Genomic DNA, 18,062 nt, shown 5'->3' with positions numbered 1-18,062 from the left:
AGAGAAGCCAAGGGAATGAGAAGCCCAAGCACCACAACCAGTGACTAGCCCCCCACTGGCGGCAACTAGCCTGCCCACCTAGCAAGGACCCAGTGCAGTCAAAAATAAGTAACTCAGACGATAAAGAATCTGTCCACAACGCAGGAGATGAGGGTTAGGAAGATCCCCTGGAGAAGCGAATGGCAACCCACTCCAGTATTCTTGCCTGGAGAATTCTATGGACAGAGGAGCCTGGTAGGCTACTGGAGTCCGTCCATGGAGTCATAAAGAGTTGGACTGGACTGAGTGACTAACACTTTTTCACTTTCAAAAAAAAAAAAAAACAAAAAAAAAAGTGAGATTACCTGCTGTTCATAAACTCCATAGGGTACCGGCCATAATGGCTCAAGGAACTAAGGTCACAGACAGTGAGTGGCAGAATCTCATCTCTCGTCTCCAGATCCAGCGCTCATCCTGCTTAACTGCAGGAGGCTCGATCAACAAACATGGTCTGCGAGCCCATGACCTGGCAATGTCCCAGATATTTCTGTCTGGTGCTTGGAACGAATTTCCACCTGGAAAAATGCTATGTATTCGTTTTAAGGGTGCGGCTGTGTCCGGGAGAGCCAGGGAGACCCCGGGGAAGGTGAAAGTCTAATGGGGTGGGCACGGAGGACCAGACCGCGAAGATTCTAAGCACCTAAAGTGGAATCACAGGGTATCCAACGTCAGGGGCGCGCGAGGTCAGGGGGCTGAGCCGCCCGGTGCCCGCCTGGCGGCGCTGTCAGCACCGCTCCCCCGGCCGCTGCCCCTGCCGCGGGCCTCCAGCCACAGGCGTCGCTGTGTGCTCGCGCCGGCACGGGAGCCGCGTTCCGCGGGGAGCAGGCGCTCGCGGTGTGCCGGGGTTTCAGTTTCTGGCGCGAACTTCCGCCGTTCAGAAGTTGCGGAGAGGCTTCGCGCGATGTCCGGAGACAGCAGCGGCCGCCGGCCCGAGGGCCGGGGCCGAGGCCGCGATCCGCACCGGGATCGCACCCGCTCCCGCTCCCGCTCGCGGTCCCCGCTGTCGCCCGGGTCCCGCCGCGGCTCCGCGCCCGAGCGCAGGGAGGCCCCGGAGCGCCCGGGCTTGGAGGATACCGAGCCGTCGGATTCCGGGGACGAGATGATAGACCCGGCGAGCTTGGAGGAGGAGACCGACCCCAGCCTCTGCCGCCAGATCCGCCATCAGTACCGGGCGCTCATCAACTCGGTCCAACGTAAGGCGGGAGCGCGAGGCGGGAACCGCGCGCAGGCCCTGCGCGGCCCGGCTGGTTCGCTGCGCCCGGGACCAGCCCCGCGCCGCCCGGATTCGGGGTTTGCGAGGCGCTAGTGCGTCGGTCGTGCGGATCGCACCGCACGACCTTGGCGGGGCGCGACCGCCCGAAGCCAGGTGCTGTCTGGAAGCGGGGGAGAGGAGGCAAGCGGAGCCGGGGCGCATTTTCTTACATCCCGCGGTTCCCCGCCGGCAGTCGCCCGCCCGCGGCAGCTGCCAGAAATGCAAATTCTCCAATGCACCCTGGACCTACCTATTCTGAAACTCTGGGTGGCCCGGCTCTGCAAGCTGTGGCTTGCAGAGCCGGAGAACCCTTCTATTAAGAGCGCTCCTCAGAGGCTGCAGAAGGCGTGTAAGCTCATGGGTGAAGGTTAGGGGGAGCGAAGTGGGTCCCCTTTTCAAGTTCATTCTGCTAAAGGGGTACGGTCATCTTTTCTGTTTTCAGGCCGTTTTGAAGAGATACAGCTTGAAAGTAATTCCACCGGGGAGCGGGGGTGGGGGTGGGGATGAGGGCGGGGACTTGGCTCTCCAGATGCAGCTGGTCACTTTGTTAATGACTTGTTAGCCTATGATGAGCACCTTTCCCAAAGCTTGTATTTTTTTAAAATAGAAAACCGGGAGGATATATTGAATGCCAGCGACAAGTTAACAGAGGTCCTTGAAGAGGCCAACAATCTCTTTAATGGAGGTAATTCATTATTTTATGAAAGGAAGCGTTCTGTGATCATATATTTTAGGGTAATTTTAATTAGTTTTGCATGAGAACCGAATACTTGACACAAACAACCCCCATATTTATTTATAAGAGTGCTTTACTAGTTTTGGAATCTTTTTCCTTGTAGCACCGCTACTACTTTCATGGTGCACTTATCAGCCCCAAAGCAGGTAGGAAGGGCTTTACGTGAAGTTTGGGATGGGGGTGGGGAGCAGCAGCCAGTTTTAACAAGCGCCCCAGGTGATTCGGTGGCTTGTTCAACTTTGAGAACCTTCTGGGTATTATCTTTCTACTGTATTGACTGCTGAGAACTTTGATGTCTTATCTTTCTACCCTATTGACTACCCAGGATGCATTGGATGTATTAAAGAAAGAACTGAGCTGGCTTCTGACATCCTGTTTCTTTTCCTGCCTTCCTCCCGACCTCCGTCCCTAAGCTCCTTGCTCTTGGTCCACCTGGTGTAACCCAGTGGGGATGGCCCTGTCTACAAGTGGCCCTGCTGGTCTCCAGTGAGGGGAGGGGCCCGAGAAAGAGAGAGAAGAGTCTCAGCACTGATCTCTAGACCACTGTGGGGGGCGAAGGGGACTCTGAAATAAAAGCTTGGTTTGAATGAAAAGCAGCAGCAGTGTTAGTGCTAAGAGCGGTCTCTGTGTTTGAAGACAGGACAGGTCAGGCATGCCCCTGATGGTGTGGGCACTGGGTCACCGAGCCCGGGACAAGTCCTCAGCCCACTTTTCCCTCCTGGCCTTTCTCTAAATTCTATGGGAGCAGAAAGGGAGAGTGCAGACCCATGCAGGTGGAGAAGTCAACAGAGTGGACACCACCACTCCACGTGTTCTCTGAGGACCAGAACATTTCTTTCTTTCCATCTGGTGCAACCCCTCCTCCACTCTCTCTAGCTTTTTCTTCTCTTCTGAGCTTGGACCCCCAGGCTGTCTCTTCAGGGTTGCTCTTGACCCCTTGTCCCCTGTAAAGTTGTTGATTAACAGATCATTTCCTGCTTGGCTGATTCCACTGTGCTGGCTGGGTCGCCTCTTTAAGGCACGGTTACTCACTCAACCTGGCCCTAGGAGATGGTCAGCCAACAAAGAATTCTGTATCTGCCATATATACAGATTGGATGTTCTGTAACTCTCCAGAGGCTTGAATCCATCCGTGGGAGATTGGCACTTTTCTCACAGTTTGCATGGCAGGGACGGGCCAGCGGTGGGGAGGAGAGGTCTAGAACAGCCGAGGAATTACTCCTTAGCTTCTGCCTTTTCTCTCATTCATTGTCACATTCACAGTAATTCTCCTGAAATAAAACTGGGGAGAAAATTATGCATATAAATACAAAACTTTGGGCAATCAGAAATTCAAATGAAATGGCCTTGAGGAGCAAGCCAGGCAGAGGGATTTGTGTGTTTGAACTCTACCAGGTTTGTCTCTTGGCTGCCTTTTCAGTTCGCCTTTGCTGGTGTTCCTGGAGTATGTTTCCACACTGCCTGTTCCCTTTCAGGGTCTGATCAAACCCATTCCCCTCAGTCCTGCTGTGTCTTCCTCCAATGAACCCTCACCCCCACCTCCCCAAACCTCATCCTCAGTTTCCTTGCCCAATTTCCTTCTTGTCTCCTTTTATTTAAATCCTTTTCTTTCTGTAGCTTATCTTAAATGTTAAAAGATGAACCTTTTCATCTTCAAAGATGAACATTTTTGGACCATCCATCCTTAGAGTTTATGGCCCTGCTGCCTGTAGGCTGTTCATTCCGTGGGACCTGTGCTGCTAGGCTGAGTTTGCATCTCCCGCTACCTGCCCAGCATGGAACTTCACCTGAAGCTCCTTGACCACTTACCTATTACCGGTCTGCAAACATCCATGCCCAAGCACAGCGCCTTACACACCGTGGGCATTCAGCTTGGCTTCCATCATCAACACAGGTGTTGATAGTGCCTAGATGAGTTACTGGAGCCCAAGGGAACAGCCAGTGTTAGAGATGGTGGAGGTTTTGTTAAACTGCGGTTAATGAAGAGATTTTTATTCAGTTCCCAGGAGCAGGAACAGTGTGGTAGAGAGAGCTGACTTTTTAGGAAGACTGGTCAGCTTTGATTTCAGATTTTGGTGAGCTGAGCAGGGGAACCTGTTTTTAGACAGAGATGGGAAATGGGGAGTAAGTGCAACTGAAAGTTTTGGGAAAATGCCTGTGGATAAACATGTATGTTGTAACGTGTGTCTTTTTCTTCTTTTTTGAATAGTGTCCCGAGCAAGAGAAGCAGTCCTAGATGCCCACTTTCTTGTTCTGGCTTCAGATTTGGGCAAAGAAAAGGCAAAGCAGCTGCGTTCTGATCTGAACTCGTTTGATATGTTAAGATATGTAGAAACTCTAGTAAGTTCAAAGCTACAGAATCATAATAAAAAATGTTTCATCTGTCACATATTGTATAATTATCCACTTTGCTTATATCCATATGCAGATGGTTTTCACTTCATTTTCCCTTTTGTTTGGGCCTGAGATTCCTCCAGAGAGATCTTACCAAATTAAACACATGACAGTCGAACTATGTGGTAGAATCTAGATTGGGAGTTTAGAGCAGCTTGAAAATCTGCTAGCTTTCTAAGACTCAGGGTGCTATGTTTATTTCAAATGGCCATTTCTTCCCCTCACTCAGTTGTCAGTTCATGAGTTCATTCTCAGTGACCCGGGACCTTTGTCCGAGGCTGGGCAGAAGCCCACAGGCAGGCGAAGTGCAGCTGGATGTGAGTTACGTCTGGTGGAGGGGCATGTTTTGATTTGTCTTTGAGAATATTTCAGAACCATACGAATATGACTGGGGTTCTGCTTTTGTTTTTTGTTGTTGTTTTATTCAACTGTCTTTGCCTCTTAATGTTTGAATGGTGGTTCCCTGAAATTTTGAAACTTTTGCTTGATGAATTTACCCCCAAAAAAGCACAATGAGATGAACTTTGTATTTTACTCTTGTTTTTTTTTATCTTGGTTTTACTTTGAGCCAACTTCTGTCCTAGCATTTCTGTTAGGACATTGACTTTCTGTTTGTTAAAAGGTTATTAAAATGATTTAGTACCATAAGACCTGAACAGATAAATTATTTTGTAAAGGTATGAGGCAGATGAGGTTTTTTTTGTTTTCAAAACCTTAGATGTTTTAAAAAATTTAACTTACCACCAAAAAAACCTTACATTTTTCTTTTTTTAAAACTTGAAGTATAGTGCATTTTGGAAAATGCTCGATAAAGTTGACTATATACTGGTTAATCTTTTTAAAAGTTACTTTTATTTATCAGGATGAGTTTTGTTCTTTAAATAACATATCAGTAAATTCTGTAAGTCTTAAAGTAGTCCATGCAGACCCTCAATTTAATAGCTGTCTAGACTCTGGCGGGAGGATTTTTTCAAGTATTACACCAAATATAAGGACTATAAAGAAAAAATTGGTAGATTTGACCAGATAAAAACTGAAATGTCTTCTTCCAAGTGTGCAGTGGTAGAACGGTTGGCAGGAGAATGGAACAGCTGACTTTGTCTCTCTGACTGGGTTCTGGCAGCCTCTCTTTTCTTCAAAGTTTAACTGCCTTTAAAGAGTTAAGCTCTCTGAGGGCTTTTTGATTACTGTTTATATATGGTATTGCTGTTTTAATTTGATAACTTCTAGGCATTTCATAATTTATAATGTAATAAAAATGTACTTTCATAAAAGCAAATTTAATACACTTTCTGCAAGATAGCTTGAGATAAGAGAATTATTAGACTTCCGCCAACTCTTCCCAGGAAGTCAGCTTTAAGATGAGTGAATCTCTCCCTGATGCTAGGTGCTGCTCCCTGGAAAACCTGATCTGCAATCTGATCAGGGGTCTCCAGGAGGTTGGCTGGAAATGAAAACTGAAAGACAGCTAAACTTCCCAGTTCTATCCCAGAGCATTTGCTTAGGGATGTAATTTCCTATTTTTATGCTCATAGTTGTGTGTGATCAGGCCTAGCGGGCTTAGTTCTGGTATGCCAGCCCCTTGGCCTGCAGGGGGCTAGAGCAGGGTTTCTCAGCCTTGGCACTAAGGGCATTTTGGGCTGGTTGAGTCTTTGTTGTGGGGGCGCCTGCTGTGGGATGTTTAGCACTATCCTGGCTTCTACCTACTACATGGCAGAAACATGGCCCGCCCTGCCACCCACCCAATTGTGACGCTCAAGTGTCTCCAGACAGAATGCCTGGCGAGGGGTGGCGGGTGGCGGTGTGCTTAAAATTGCTCTGGTTGAGACCCGTTGGTCTGGATCATCTCACTTTCTCACCAGAAAGTCCTGAGTACCTTGAAGAATAGTTTCTGCCAAAAAGAAGGTGCCTTTGAAAACAGGAAATTTGTAATAAGACATTGAGCCAACATGTTAGGACACTGAAAACAGACTTTGCCTCTGGCCTGTTGTGTAGTGATAGAGATGATTGAGTACCGTGAATGATTGCTTGTGTCTTAACTGGGGTTTCTGTTTCCCTTCGTTTTTGTAGCTGACTCATATGGGTGTAAATCCGCTAGAAGCTGAAGAACTCATCCGTGATGAAGATAGTTCTGATTTTGAATTCATAGTCTATGACTCCTGGAAAATATCAGGCAAAACAGCAGAAAACACCTTTAATAAAACCCATACATTCCACTTTCTGTAAGATTATTTTGAAAATCCGACAGACCAGCCATTTGTAAAGCTTAAATTGTATTTTATTGTAGGGACAACAATTACTTGGTATTGTAGAGGAGACAATCATGATGCCATCGCTCGGAGACTTTCTAAAGGTTGATTTAAAAGCCCATAGTATCTTGTGGATGGATCCTCATCCTGCTTAACTAAGGCAGGAAAGGCCGTGGGCTGGCACCTTTGCTTTCTAGTGTGGGAGACTTCAGGTCTGTGACATAACGTCTGGCTTTATCATCTTTAAAAGTCCTTATTACATAGGAGGATGATACCTCCTATGAGAGGTATCTTAAGATTCTACCAATATATGTAAAGTGCCATTTATTATATATAATTCCCTGTTAGATGATTGCTGTCCTATATTTAAAGACTAGTTGAGTCACTGTCACATAAACTGCCCAGTTCATCTTTTTTGGATACAGCTTTGATTTTGAAAAGCTTTTCTTTATACTCAAATGGAACTGGCTTCTGTCTTAATTTCCTAGCTCAGTCTTACTGAGAGGCTAAGAGCAACTCTTACTGGTTCTTTTGTAAGACAGCCTTTAAAATACCCGGTAGAAAAAATAAATAAAAATAAAATACCCAGTAGATAATTTCTCCAGGGCAACCACTCAAGTGGTTTCTTCCTTAAGTGGATAACTTAGGGCATTTGTCTTTTCTGATTGCCCTTCTAAACCTCCTGAGATTGGTAGTGCCTCAGTTAGAAGGCCTTGGAGATGCAGATTTAGTTAAGTCTATGGTGTGGGACCAGGCTTCTGGGTTTTTTTCTTATTTCCCGAGGCATCTATTTTTAACAAGACTTCCCTTAATTCAAGTGCCCAGAATCACTGTATATTACAGCAAAAAGATCAAACTTCTTTATTATAGGAAAAGTCTAAATCTTTTTTTTTTTTTTTGCTGTTGAATTAGGCTCCACCATAAATGTAGGATCTAAAGATAGCCTTTTGGGAATTCCCTGGTTGCCCAGTGGTTAGGACTCCGAGCTCTCACTGCTGAGGGTGTGGGTTCAGTCCCTGGTCGGGGAACTAAGATCCCCAAAGCCTCAGGGCATGTCCAAAAAAATGAAAGAAAGATAGTTTTGGGTTGCATAACTTAAACCCTTTGTCATCATCTAGCCCAACTTGCGGCCACAGTGATTTACTCACAACTTTACAGCCTTGTACTTGCTGTTGCCTTGGCCTGCAGTGGCCTTTCCCCCATGTTTTCTTTCCATCTGGTGAGGTTTGCTTGGGCTTCTCAGTTCACCTTAGTGGTAAAGAAGCCGCCTGCTAATGCAGGAGATGTAAGAGACTCGGGTTCGATCCCTGGGTCTGGAAGATCCCCTGAAGGAGGGCACCACAACCCACTCCAGTCTTCTTGCCTGGAGAATCCCATGGACAGAGGAGCCTGGAGGGCTACAGTTCATAGGGTTGCAAAGAGTCAGACACTACTGAAGCGACTTAGTGCATACATAGGATCTCTACAGTACACTTTGATTTCCTCCAGTGTAGGGACCACAGGGGACTAAATTCCCTGGGCCCTGATTGTTTCTGCCTGGTATGTCTGTTACCGTAGGGCTTTTTTGGGAGGTGGAGGGAGTCCAAAAGGGACAGGAATCCCATGCCCTCTGCCTTACCTGTTGTCTCGTAAGACAGGTGTATTCTGGAGTCCCAGGCAGTGGGGCTCTGCTCTGGCACCCCCAGACCAAGAGGCTTTTTTAACCCCAGTGGGGCTATTCATTCCCATCCCCCACACACATTTGTCCTTCCCCTGATCTCTGAAGCTGGCTCTGCTAAACAGACAACAGGCTAGCTGGGAGGACCACAGGCATATTGACTGACTTACTGTTGAGAGTAAAATACAAAGGTGTTGAGGAGGAATCTGGCTGAATTCTTTGAGAAACACAGAAGGAGCAGAAAGGCTGTCACAAACCTGATAGTCTTGGTCTGAGGTCACTCGTATACCACTGATGCCTGGTCTGAATTTGAGGATGCTGTGGGAACCGCTTTCAGTTAGTGAGATCAGTTTGTTTTAAAAACAAAGACATGAAAGCATATTTTTCATTAGGTTGGGTTCAATACAAGGAGAGTGCCCTGTGCCAAAGCCACGAATTGAACGTCCAAGAAAAGCTCGTATGATAGAAGAGCAGCAGGCAATGCCTGCCCAGGTTTGTTTATTCAAATGTTGCTTTTTTAAACACTTAATTCAAAATAGCCATTAGTATCATATGCATGTAATTTAGCCGTCTTTTCTCAGCTTTTGGGTCTGGAGTCAGGTTCTGTCACTTAAAAAGTAATCATTTAATGTTTGAATCATTTTTGATGTGTTTAAGTCTTTAAACATTTTATCGGATTGACCACTTGTCTTAGTTTTTATCTCATTTCTGTAGTATGGATTAGTTCTCCCAAAACAGGTTTCTTAACTCAGGCACTATCGGCATTTGGGGCTGGATAATTCTTCGCTGTGAGAGGCTCTCCTGTGCATTATAGGATGTTTAGTAGCATCCTTGGCCTCTTCCCACTAGATGCTAACAGCCTCCTCTCGTAGTTCTCCTTCCCATCCCCAGTATGACAATCAAGTGTTAGAAAATGTCCCATCGGTGGGGTGGGGAAGGGGCTGCAGAAAAATGACTCCCTGGTGAGAACCACTGTTCTAAACTTCCCTTTTTATAATTTGCTATTTTACATTCAACATGAAAATGATTGATTTGTTACTGTTATTCCTCTACTAGATAATTCATATGAAAATGTTACTAGACCTAGAAAAATCTTTTTTAACCATCAATTTTAAGACAGGAATAAAAACTGTTAGAAATCCTAAGGAAAAGATATTTAGAGGAGTTTGGCCAGGGAAGAGAGCAGAAAAGGTTAACAGGCAGGCAAGTAGGTCAGTCTGCTTGATAACAGCTTTATATTTTCAGTTAAAAAGAATGGAAGAGTCTCATCAAGAAGCAACAGAAAAAGAAGTAGAAAGAATCTTGGGATTGTTGCAAACATACTTTCAAGAAGATCGTAAGTATGATACCAAGCTCAAAATGGAGCAATCTGTATTTGTCAATTAGGCCGTGTCATTTGCAATGAGAAGCTATTTTTATTTAAAAGGCATATGTGTAATGCTTCATTTTGACTTTTCTTGACATGCCTTTTATGAGACTTCTCTCTAGAAATCCCGTGAGAACATTGGTGAAGGAAATTCTCCTTTTTATTTTTTTCAAAGACGGGATTTTTTTTGGGGGGCGGGGGGCGGATATTTTTTCTTTTACAAAATAATACATGCCAAAGACGTGAGAGAAGTAAAAAGTCAAGTACCTGTTCTACCTGACCTCACTCCCTGGAGGTCGCCACGTATAAAATGTGATGTGTGTATTTTCAGACTTTCTTACATCTATGTCAGTCATAATAAATATGCAACTAAGTAGTTGGGATTTTTTTTTTGTTAGTGGTGGTGGTGGTTTGCTTTTTTCAAAAAAAATAATACACACATTCTTCTGCAACATGACTCGTCCATTTGGACATTTTCCCATATTGATACATGCAGATCCTGCTTACTCTTTTTCGTGATTCCCATTGGGTGACTGTATCATACATTTAACAAATCCTCTATTAGTGGGCAAGTTCTTTATAGCATTTTTCTCTTGTACAAACTGCTGGAGTGAAAAATCTGAGCGCAGAACTTTGTGCAAGTATTTCTGTAGAACGGCTTTTTAAAGGAGGATTGCCAGGGAAGGGGGCATGCAGATTTTTAATAGATATACCAGATTATCCTCCAGCGAGGTTGTATTGATTTCCATCCCACAACAGGATGAATGCCCATTTCCTTTCTCTGGTTAACACTAGAGAATACTGGTCTTGATTGGTAGGCAAGAGTAATTTTTCCTCCACTGAAGGATTTTTTTCCTCTTGTCTTCAGCTGATACTCCCATGTCCTTCTTTGACTTTGTGATTGACCCACATTCTTTCCCCCGGACAGTGGAAAACATCTTTCATGTTTCTTTTATTATAAGGGTAAGATTTAAGATTATTTCTCTGTTTCTCTTTGCTTTTAAGAGAGTAAATAATAATAGGTATAGATGAGAGGTGGCTAAGGAATTTGCACTAACCAGTGTGTGTTTTAGACCCACTGTAGCAAAACACTGACTAGTCACAGGCCAAAGAAACTAGCTAAAAAATTCAGTGCTTGCTTTTACATTTTAGAAATTTTTGGAGCTTACAGATTAGGTAACTATGTGATATAAATGTTAAATTTCTCAATTTTGTTAGTTGTTATGTAAGAAAACACCCTTGTTTTCAAGAAATACACACTGAAGTTGTAGTGAAAAGGGCTTCCCAGGTGGCACAGTGGTAAAGAATTCGCCTGCCGGTTCAGGAGATGCAAGAGATGCAGGTTTAATTCCTGGTTTGGAAGATCCCCTGGAGAAGGAAATGGCAAACCACTCCAGTATTCTTGCCTGGAGAATTCCATGGACAGAGAAGCCAGTCCATGGGGTCCCAAAGAGTCGGACACGACTGAGTGACTACACTTTCACTTTCAGAGAGAGAAAGCAGTAATGTAAATATGGCAAAACATGAACAGATGGTGACCCTGGGCAAAGAATGTATGGGAGGTCTTTACAGTAGTCTTGTAACTCTTAAGTTTGAACTAATTTCAAAACAGATGGTTTAGGAGAAACAAAAAGAAAAATTCTCAGAAATGTACCTTGAGAATTTTCTCTAGGCTGTCTTTAGTCTTATGCCTGGTTGCAATCCTGCACTTCTAAGATGAATTCGATTTTAACCTTAGGCAGAAAATCTTGTGTTGACAAAAGTATTTTTTCAGAAATGATAACCAAAGCATATTCTGTCAACGGTCAGTGATAGTATTATGCATCATAAAATGTGTTGTATTCAGGAACTCCCTGGCGGTCCAGTGATTGGGACTCCTGGCTCTCACTGCTGAGGGCCTGGGTTCAGTCCCTGGTGGGGGACCTAAGATCCCACCAGCTGCATGGCTCAGCCAAAAAAATAATCATAATAATAAAATGTGGAGTACTCAAAAAGTATGAATCAGTCAAAGAGTCAAGATGGTTGTAGTTTTATTTAAGAGATCTTGGGGATGAGGTTGTGCCTGGGTAAGCGAGCTGATTAAAACCTGAAAGATACCCCATGTAGAGAGAGATGTTAGAGAAGCCTTGTCTGTATACACTCCTTGTTATTGTTATGGTATATTTTGATTGTCTAAGATTTAGAATTTTCTCACTGAGTAATTTTTTCATCCAATGGCTGTAGGTTTTGAATCTAAATTTTAGTCTTTGTGTTTGTTACAGGATGGTTTTGCAAGAATAAGACTTGATCAAGACCGACTGCCAATAATAGGTAAATGATTCTATGTCCAGAAAAGTTAGTTTTAAAGAAAAGGTATTTGTTACTGGAGGGTGTGAAATGTATTTTATTAAATGTAAATTGAGTTTTTATTTTAGGCAACAAACTTTTACAATGTCTTCCTCAACTAACTGAAAATACTGAAAACTTGATCATAGTTTAAAACTGATGGATTCAGTTCTGTCATTGATTCAACAGCTATTGCTGTGAAGAATAAGAAATGGTATAGTTTCCCTTAAATTTTAATTTAGAAGGTCTGTAATTGCAGTTATTTTTGTAGTTTCCTTCTTTCTATTTTATCCCTAATGCCAGCTCCTCCTCTCCAGAGAGAATTTTTTTTTTTCTTTCTCATTTTTTTGCCTCTTTTATTTACAAGTTTCATTTAAATCTTTCTCACAGTTAGAAAATTGATGTCAAAAAAGGACACTGCTATACAATTTACAAATGTCAGTAAATATTAAAGAACATGGTTAATACAGAGAGAATCTTAATTTTGTTGAATGATTCACATTCTCCATTACTCTTTGCCTTCTAAGACCTCCTGTACAGAATGAAGTGTTTTCACTGCATTTACCTGTTCCTTTAAAAGTTCTTACTTTCATACTGGACGCACTAGACCTTAGCTCTGTGTTTGGTTCATAGATATGCAGAGTTTTTCAAATGATTGGAATGTGTTATTTTACCATATGTATTTTTTTTTTAAATGGAAGCAAGCAGGGTTACTTTCTATTGTAACAATACAACACTAATGCATGAATTCCTAATAAGGATATAATATTCTAAGCGTCTGCTTGGTACAGGTGTCATTCCTATTATTCATTGGTTTCTGTTCAGATTACCTCCTCTGATTTGAAAACTTTGCCTCTCAAACAGAGCCTGTTAATATTAATGAAGAAAGTGGAGGAATTGACCAGAATACTCAAATTAGGAATCAAGGAATTATAGCTTTGAGTTATCGAGACTGGGAGGTAAAGCCCTGCATGTTACCCCGGGCAGTTTGTTTCCAAGAATTCCTTTGCTGTAAACCCAGTGCCCACATGCTCTCTGTTCTCTACCAGGAAATTGTGAGGACCTTTGAGATCTCAGAGCCTGTAATTTCTTCAAGTCAGAGCCGGCAGAGGCTAAGTGCTTGACACCAGCTGAAGGTAACATTTCCCATGGGACAGCTGCATGTATTTATTATAGTTTCTGTCTCACTCTTTCATCTTCTGGTGAAATTTGCATTCTGCCTCCCTCTAGTGCCCCATTCTTAAAATTGTGTGTAACTGGTGAGAAGGGCAGAACATGACCTAATGGTTGCAAGTTCCCACCTTTGGATTGATTACTTTGGTGTTCTTTTTTTTTTTTTTTGTCAATCAAATCATCTATTTTTATTATATTAAAAGCAAAGTAATAAGCAATAAAGAGAATCCAGAATGAGAATAAATGTAATACAGTAATAAAAGAAATGTAAATAAAAAGTTTAAAAAATGGAGGGAATTGATGTGAATAAAGTAAAACAACCCAAATTCACATTCACGAGGTATGAGAATCACCAAAGGAACATTACATAAGCCATATGACAGAGTGATGGTCTCTTGAAAATAAGACAAAATTTTTTTTAAAAAGGATCAGTTCAATTACTTTGGTGTTCTTAAGATGCGCAGTTGAAAGAGACAGAGCAGAGGTTGTTCTTGGTTTCGCATTCTCCCCTCCCCCGCCACAAATGGATAAATGAGATAATGGAACATTGAATCCTCCCATCAGTTTTGTTCACTGTCCCATTAGGTTTGCTTACTTTATGCAGACAAAGTAGAAAAGGAAAATTAAGATAGAACTACCTTGGAATGATGTTGGTAATGGACATTTCTGAAACCTGAGTTTTGCTCATGAAATAATTCTCCATTTTTATAAAGGAGATGGGGAAGGGAATCTGAGAAATGACCTGGTATTCTGTACTGCACACAGCTGTGGGTGGGGATCGGGAGATGGGATCCTGTTGGCCCTGCCCTTTTAAAATGTCAGGCAAGTCAGTCTTCCTCTGCTTTGTCTTCCTTCTCTATAAATCTGTAAAATGGGATTCTGAGTTAGATAGTTAAAATTAGCTTTTCAGTACTTAGTGTAAACTCTTAATATATGCTTCAATTATTTGAGCTTCTTTTGTTCCAAGGTAATTGAAGGAAAGAGGAGAACTGACATAAGATCTATACTGTGGGTTTACCTGGGCCCTCCTCACTGAGGAGGGGCTGGTTGGTAGATTTCCTTTATGCATCTGAAATGAACTTCTGATTTACCATTTATAAACTGTTAACCAGCTCTTTCCCTCCTTTGTTTTTTAGGACTCACATGGATTCTCCCATCCAAAAAGGAAAGCAGCATGTATTGTACATATTGTATGATCAAACATTTTTAAAGACAGATTGTTTTTAATAAAATGTAGCTTTTGATAGTTAATGAATTTGTCATGTTTGTCTTTGATTAAAGGAAATTCATTGCCATATGCACACATAATTGCAGTCATTCTGTATTTTCTGTTCTTGGGAGAGTTTCTGCTTTATCTAGCCCTATCCCATTGAAAGTTTTAGTTAGGTTGTTAAGGGCTTAATGATCATTATGGTTCTATGTGCATCTTTTTGAGCTGTAAAGTTAGCCAGTCAGGTCAACACTTATTAGGTTGTACCATATGAAATTGTTTTCGTAAGTAAGATACAGTCAAATATCAGCAATTTTATCTGCTTCAGCCTGTGATTTACACACAAGGAACTGTTCAATCCTCTTTCAAGCCAAGCCAGACCACTTTTTGGGGCAACGCCAACCCTGGATTCATCTTACCAGCAGTCCTCTCTCTGCACTTGAGGGCTGCTGACTGCCACAGAGAAAACCCATGCAGCTTCAGGTCAGGTGATGCTGCTCCCATGGGTGCTGGGCCATCAGGTCCTTCCTTGATGTTCTGAGTCCTAGTTGGTTCCTCTTCCCGCCCTTCTCCACCCGTCCTTTCTCACTGCTTCCCTCTGATGTCAGAGGTAGCGGTGTGTCATCTACAGAGGCTCTGGTCTCCTGCGTCCGCACCTCCAGGTCTCTGCTGTCAGTCATCCCTTCTTCATACCCAGCACTTGCCCTTCAACCCTGTTCATCTCGTCTTCAAAAAATTACTGTGACCCTTCTCAAGTTATCGCCTTTTAAAGTAACAGTCACTTGCTGTCTCTCCTCATGAGTGCTCCCACCACGCTGTGGGACACCTCCTTTCCCACCATCCTGCAAGGCTCGCTGTTGGCGACTCTTCTCCAAAACTGTTAGATCCAATGGATAAATGCTATGCATTTGACACTTGAAAACTTTACTTTCTGAAAACTCTACATCCTTTTACTTGGTCCTCTCCCTGGTTCCCCTTCTACTGGTTTAGGACTTTCATGATTTGTAGTTCATACGTATCCTGAACATTCCCCCAAATTTCTTTGACTAAACTCTGAAAAGCCACAGATGTACATAACCAGTGGCTTGTTGGACAGCATATGGGCCTGTTTTTAAACATATGTGTAAAACAGCTACCAAAGCAAAGGAGAAGAGCAAAGACATATCCATTTGAATGCAGAGTTCCAAAGACTAGCCAGGAGAGATAAGAAAGCCTTCCTCAGTGATCAGTGCAAAGAAATAGAGGAAACCAATAGAATGGGAAAGACTAGAGATCTCTTCCAAGAAAATTAGAGATATCAAGGGAACATTTCATGCAAAGATGGGCTCAATAAAGGACAGAAATGGTATGGACCTAACAGAAGCAGAAGATATTAAGAGGTGGCAAGAATACACAGAAGAACTGTACAAAAAAGATCTTCACGACGCAGATAATAACAATGGTGTGATCACTCACCTAGAGCCAGACATCCTGGAATGTGCAGTAAAGTGGGCCTTAGGAAGCATCACTACAAACAAAGCTAGTGGAGGTGACGGAATTCCAGTTGAGCTATTTCAAATCCTGAAAGATGATGCTGTGAAAGGGCTACACTCAATATGCCAGCAAATTTGGAAAACTCAGCAGTGGCCACAGGACTGGAAAAGTTCGGTTTTCATTCCAATCCCAAAGAAAGGCAATTCCAAAGAATGCTCAAACTACCGCACAATTGCACTTATCTCACATGCTAGCAAAGAAATGCTCAAAATTCTCCAAGCCAGGCTTTAGCAATACGTGAACCATGAACTTCCAGATGTTCAAGCTGGTTTTAGAAAAGGCACAGAAACCAGAGATCAAATTGCCAACATCCGCTGGATCACTGAAAAAGCAAGAGAATTCCAGAAAAACATCTACTTCTGCTTTATCGACTATGCCAAAGCCTTTGACTGTGTGGATCACAATAAACTGGAAAATTCTTCAAGAGATGGGAATACCAGACCACCTGACCTCCCTCTTGAGAAATCTGTATGCAGGTCAGGATGCAACAGTTAGAACTGGACATGGAACAACAGACTGGCTCTAAATAGGAAAAGGAGTACGTCAAGGCTGTATATTGTCACCCTGCTTATTTAACTTATATGCAGAGTACATCATGAGAAGTGCTGGGCTGGTGAAGTACAAGCTGAAATCAAGATTGCTGGGAGAAATATCAACCTCAGATATGCAGATGACACCACCCTTATGGCAGAAAGTGAAGAACTAAAGAGCCTCTTGATGAAAATGAAAGAGATGAGTGAAAAAGTTGGCTTAAAGCTCAACATTCAGAAAACTAAGTTCATGGCATCTGTTCCCATCATTTTATGGCAAATAGATGGGGAGACAGTGGCAGACTTGATTTTTTGGGGCTCCAAAATCACTGCAGATGGTGACTGCAGCCATGAAATGAAAAGACACTTACTCCTTGGAAGGAAAGTTATGACCAACCTAGACAGTATATTAAAAAGCAGAGACATTACTTTGCCAACAAAGGTCCATCTAGTCAAGGCTATGGTTTTTCCAGTAGTCATGTATGGATGTGAGAGTTGGACTATAAAGAAAGCTGAGTGCCAAAGAATTGATGCTTTTGAACTGTGGTGTTGAAGACTCTTGAGAGTCCCTTGGACTGCAAGAAGATCCAACAAGTCCATCCTAAAGGAGGTCAGTCCTGAGTGTTCATTGGAAGGACTGATGTCCAATACTTTGGCCACCTGATGCAAAGAGCTGACCCGTTTGAAAAGACCCTGATGCCAGGAAAGATTGAAGTTGGGAGAAGGGGATGACAAGAGGATGAGATGGTTGGATGGCATCACCGATTCAATGGACATGAATTTGAGTAAACTTTGGGAGCTGGTGATGGACAGGGCGGCCTGGTGTGCTGCAGTCCATGTGGTCGCAGAGTCAGACACGACTGAGCGACTAAACTGAACTGAAAACAGCTCCCAAATTTATTGTCCATGTAATTCCTGGATGGCACTTGTACTAATCAGAAAGAAACCTAGGGTTTCTCTTCTTTTTTATCCCCACAGGCTCTGCCTTCATTGGTCACTAATCCCCATCTGGCCTCCTGATTCTCTGCATCTTGCCCAGCTTTCTGCTACAGGCTCCTGTCCGTGTCCTCACTTCCTGTTTGTCCTTTAGATCTCTTCCATGTCTTCAAAACCACTTGTCAGTTTCTCAGTTATCTCCCCACTGCCTTCGAGAATTGATACCCTGAGCTCTTTACCAATGTTCAAAGCCTCAGAGGATCAGGCCTTTTACCTGCATTTCCAGGCTTCCTTCCTCCTCTCTGAATTCTTGGTGTTGCTTTCATTTTGGTAAAACAGCTTTACTGAGATATATTTTACATATCATACTGTTAACCTATTTAAAATGTGTAATTAATCTGTTGTTTTTTAGTCCATCTGCAGGGTTGTGCAACCATCACCGCAATCTGGTTTTAGAACATTTTTGTTCCCACAACCCAGTAGTAGTCACTGTCCCCCTCCATCCACTCTAAACCCTCAGCCCCATTCAACCACTAACTGCACTGTGTCTATAAATCTGTCTATCTCTTATCTTCATAAATTTGCCTATTCAGGACATTTTGCATAAATCGAATCACATCACATATGGTCTTAACATTTTATTTTCTTCAGGCACGTGTGTT

General features: G+C 43.0%; 1 protein-coding gene across 1 annotated transcript; it reads left to right on the top strand.

Moving 5' to 3' along the window:
* Positions 1 to 925: 925 nt before the first annotated feature.
* Positions 926 to 14,442, top strand: NSMCE4A (NSE4 homolog A, SMC5-SMC6 complex component). Its single transcript, XM_061162807.1, has 11 exons — positions 926 to 1,232; positions 1,899 to 1,976; positions 4,237 to 4,367; positions 6,492 to 6,643; positions 8,720 to 8,819; positions 9,573 to 9,663; positions 10,562 to 10,656; positions 11,955 to 12,003; positions 12,883 to 12,977; positions 13,068 to 13,154; positions 14,328 to 14,442. The coding sequence occupies exons 1-10, from the start codon at positions 941 to 943 to the stop codon at positions 13,140 to 13,142; spliced, it is 1,158 nt and encodes a 385-aa protein (XP_061018790.1). The 5' UTR covers positions 926 to 940; the 3' UTR covers positions 13,143 to 13,154; positions 14,328 to 14,442.
* Positions 14,443 to 18,062: the final 3,620 nt, after the last annotated feature.

Source organism: Dama dama, chromosome 15, assembly GCF_033118175.1.
Source record: "Dama dama isolate Ldn47 chromosome 15, ASM3311817v1, whole genome shotgun sequence".
In the NCBI taxonomy this organism is placed as follows: domain Eukaryota; kingdom Metazoa; phylum Chordata; class Mammalia; order Artiodactyla; family Cervidae; genus Dama; species Dama dama.
This window is presented reverse-complemented; position numbering and strand designations above follow the sequence as displayed.

What these genes read in the sequence shown, in the direction of transcription:
- NSMCE4A (XM_061162807.1), top strand. Translation starts at nt 941, where the DNA reads ATGTCCGGAGACAGCAGCGGCCGCCGGCCCGAGGGCCGGGGCCGAGGC. An exon ending in TAAGATATGTAGAAACTCTA is followed by an intron (nt 4,368 to 6,491) that starts GTAAGTTCAAAG and finishes TCGTTTTTGTAG; the next exon opens with CTGACTCATATGGGTGTAAA. An exon ending in AGACCGACTGCCAATAATAG is followed by an intron (nt 12,004 to 12,882) that starts GTAAATGATTCT and finishes CCTCTCAAACAG; the next exon opens with AGCCTGTTAATATTAATGAA.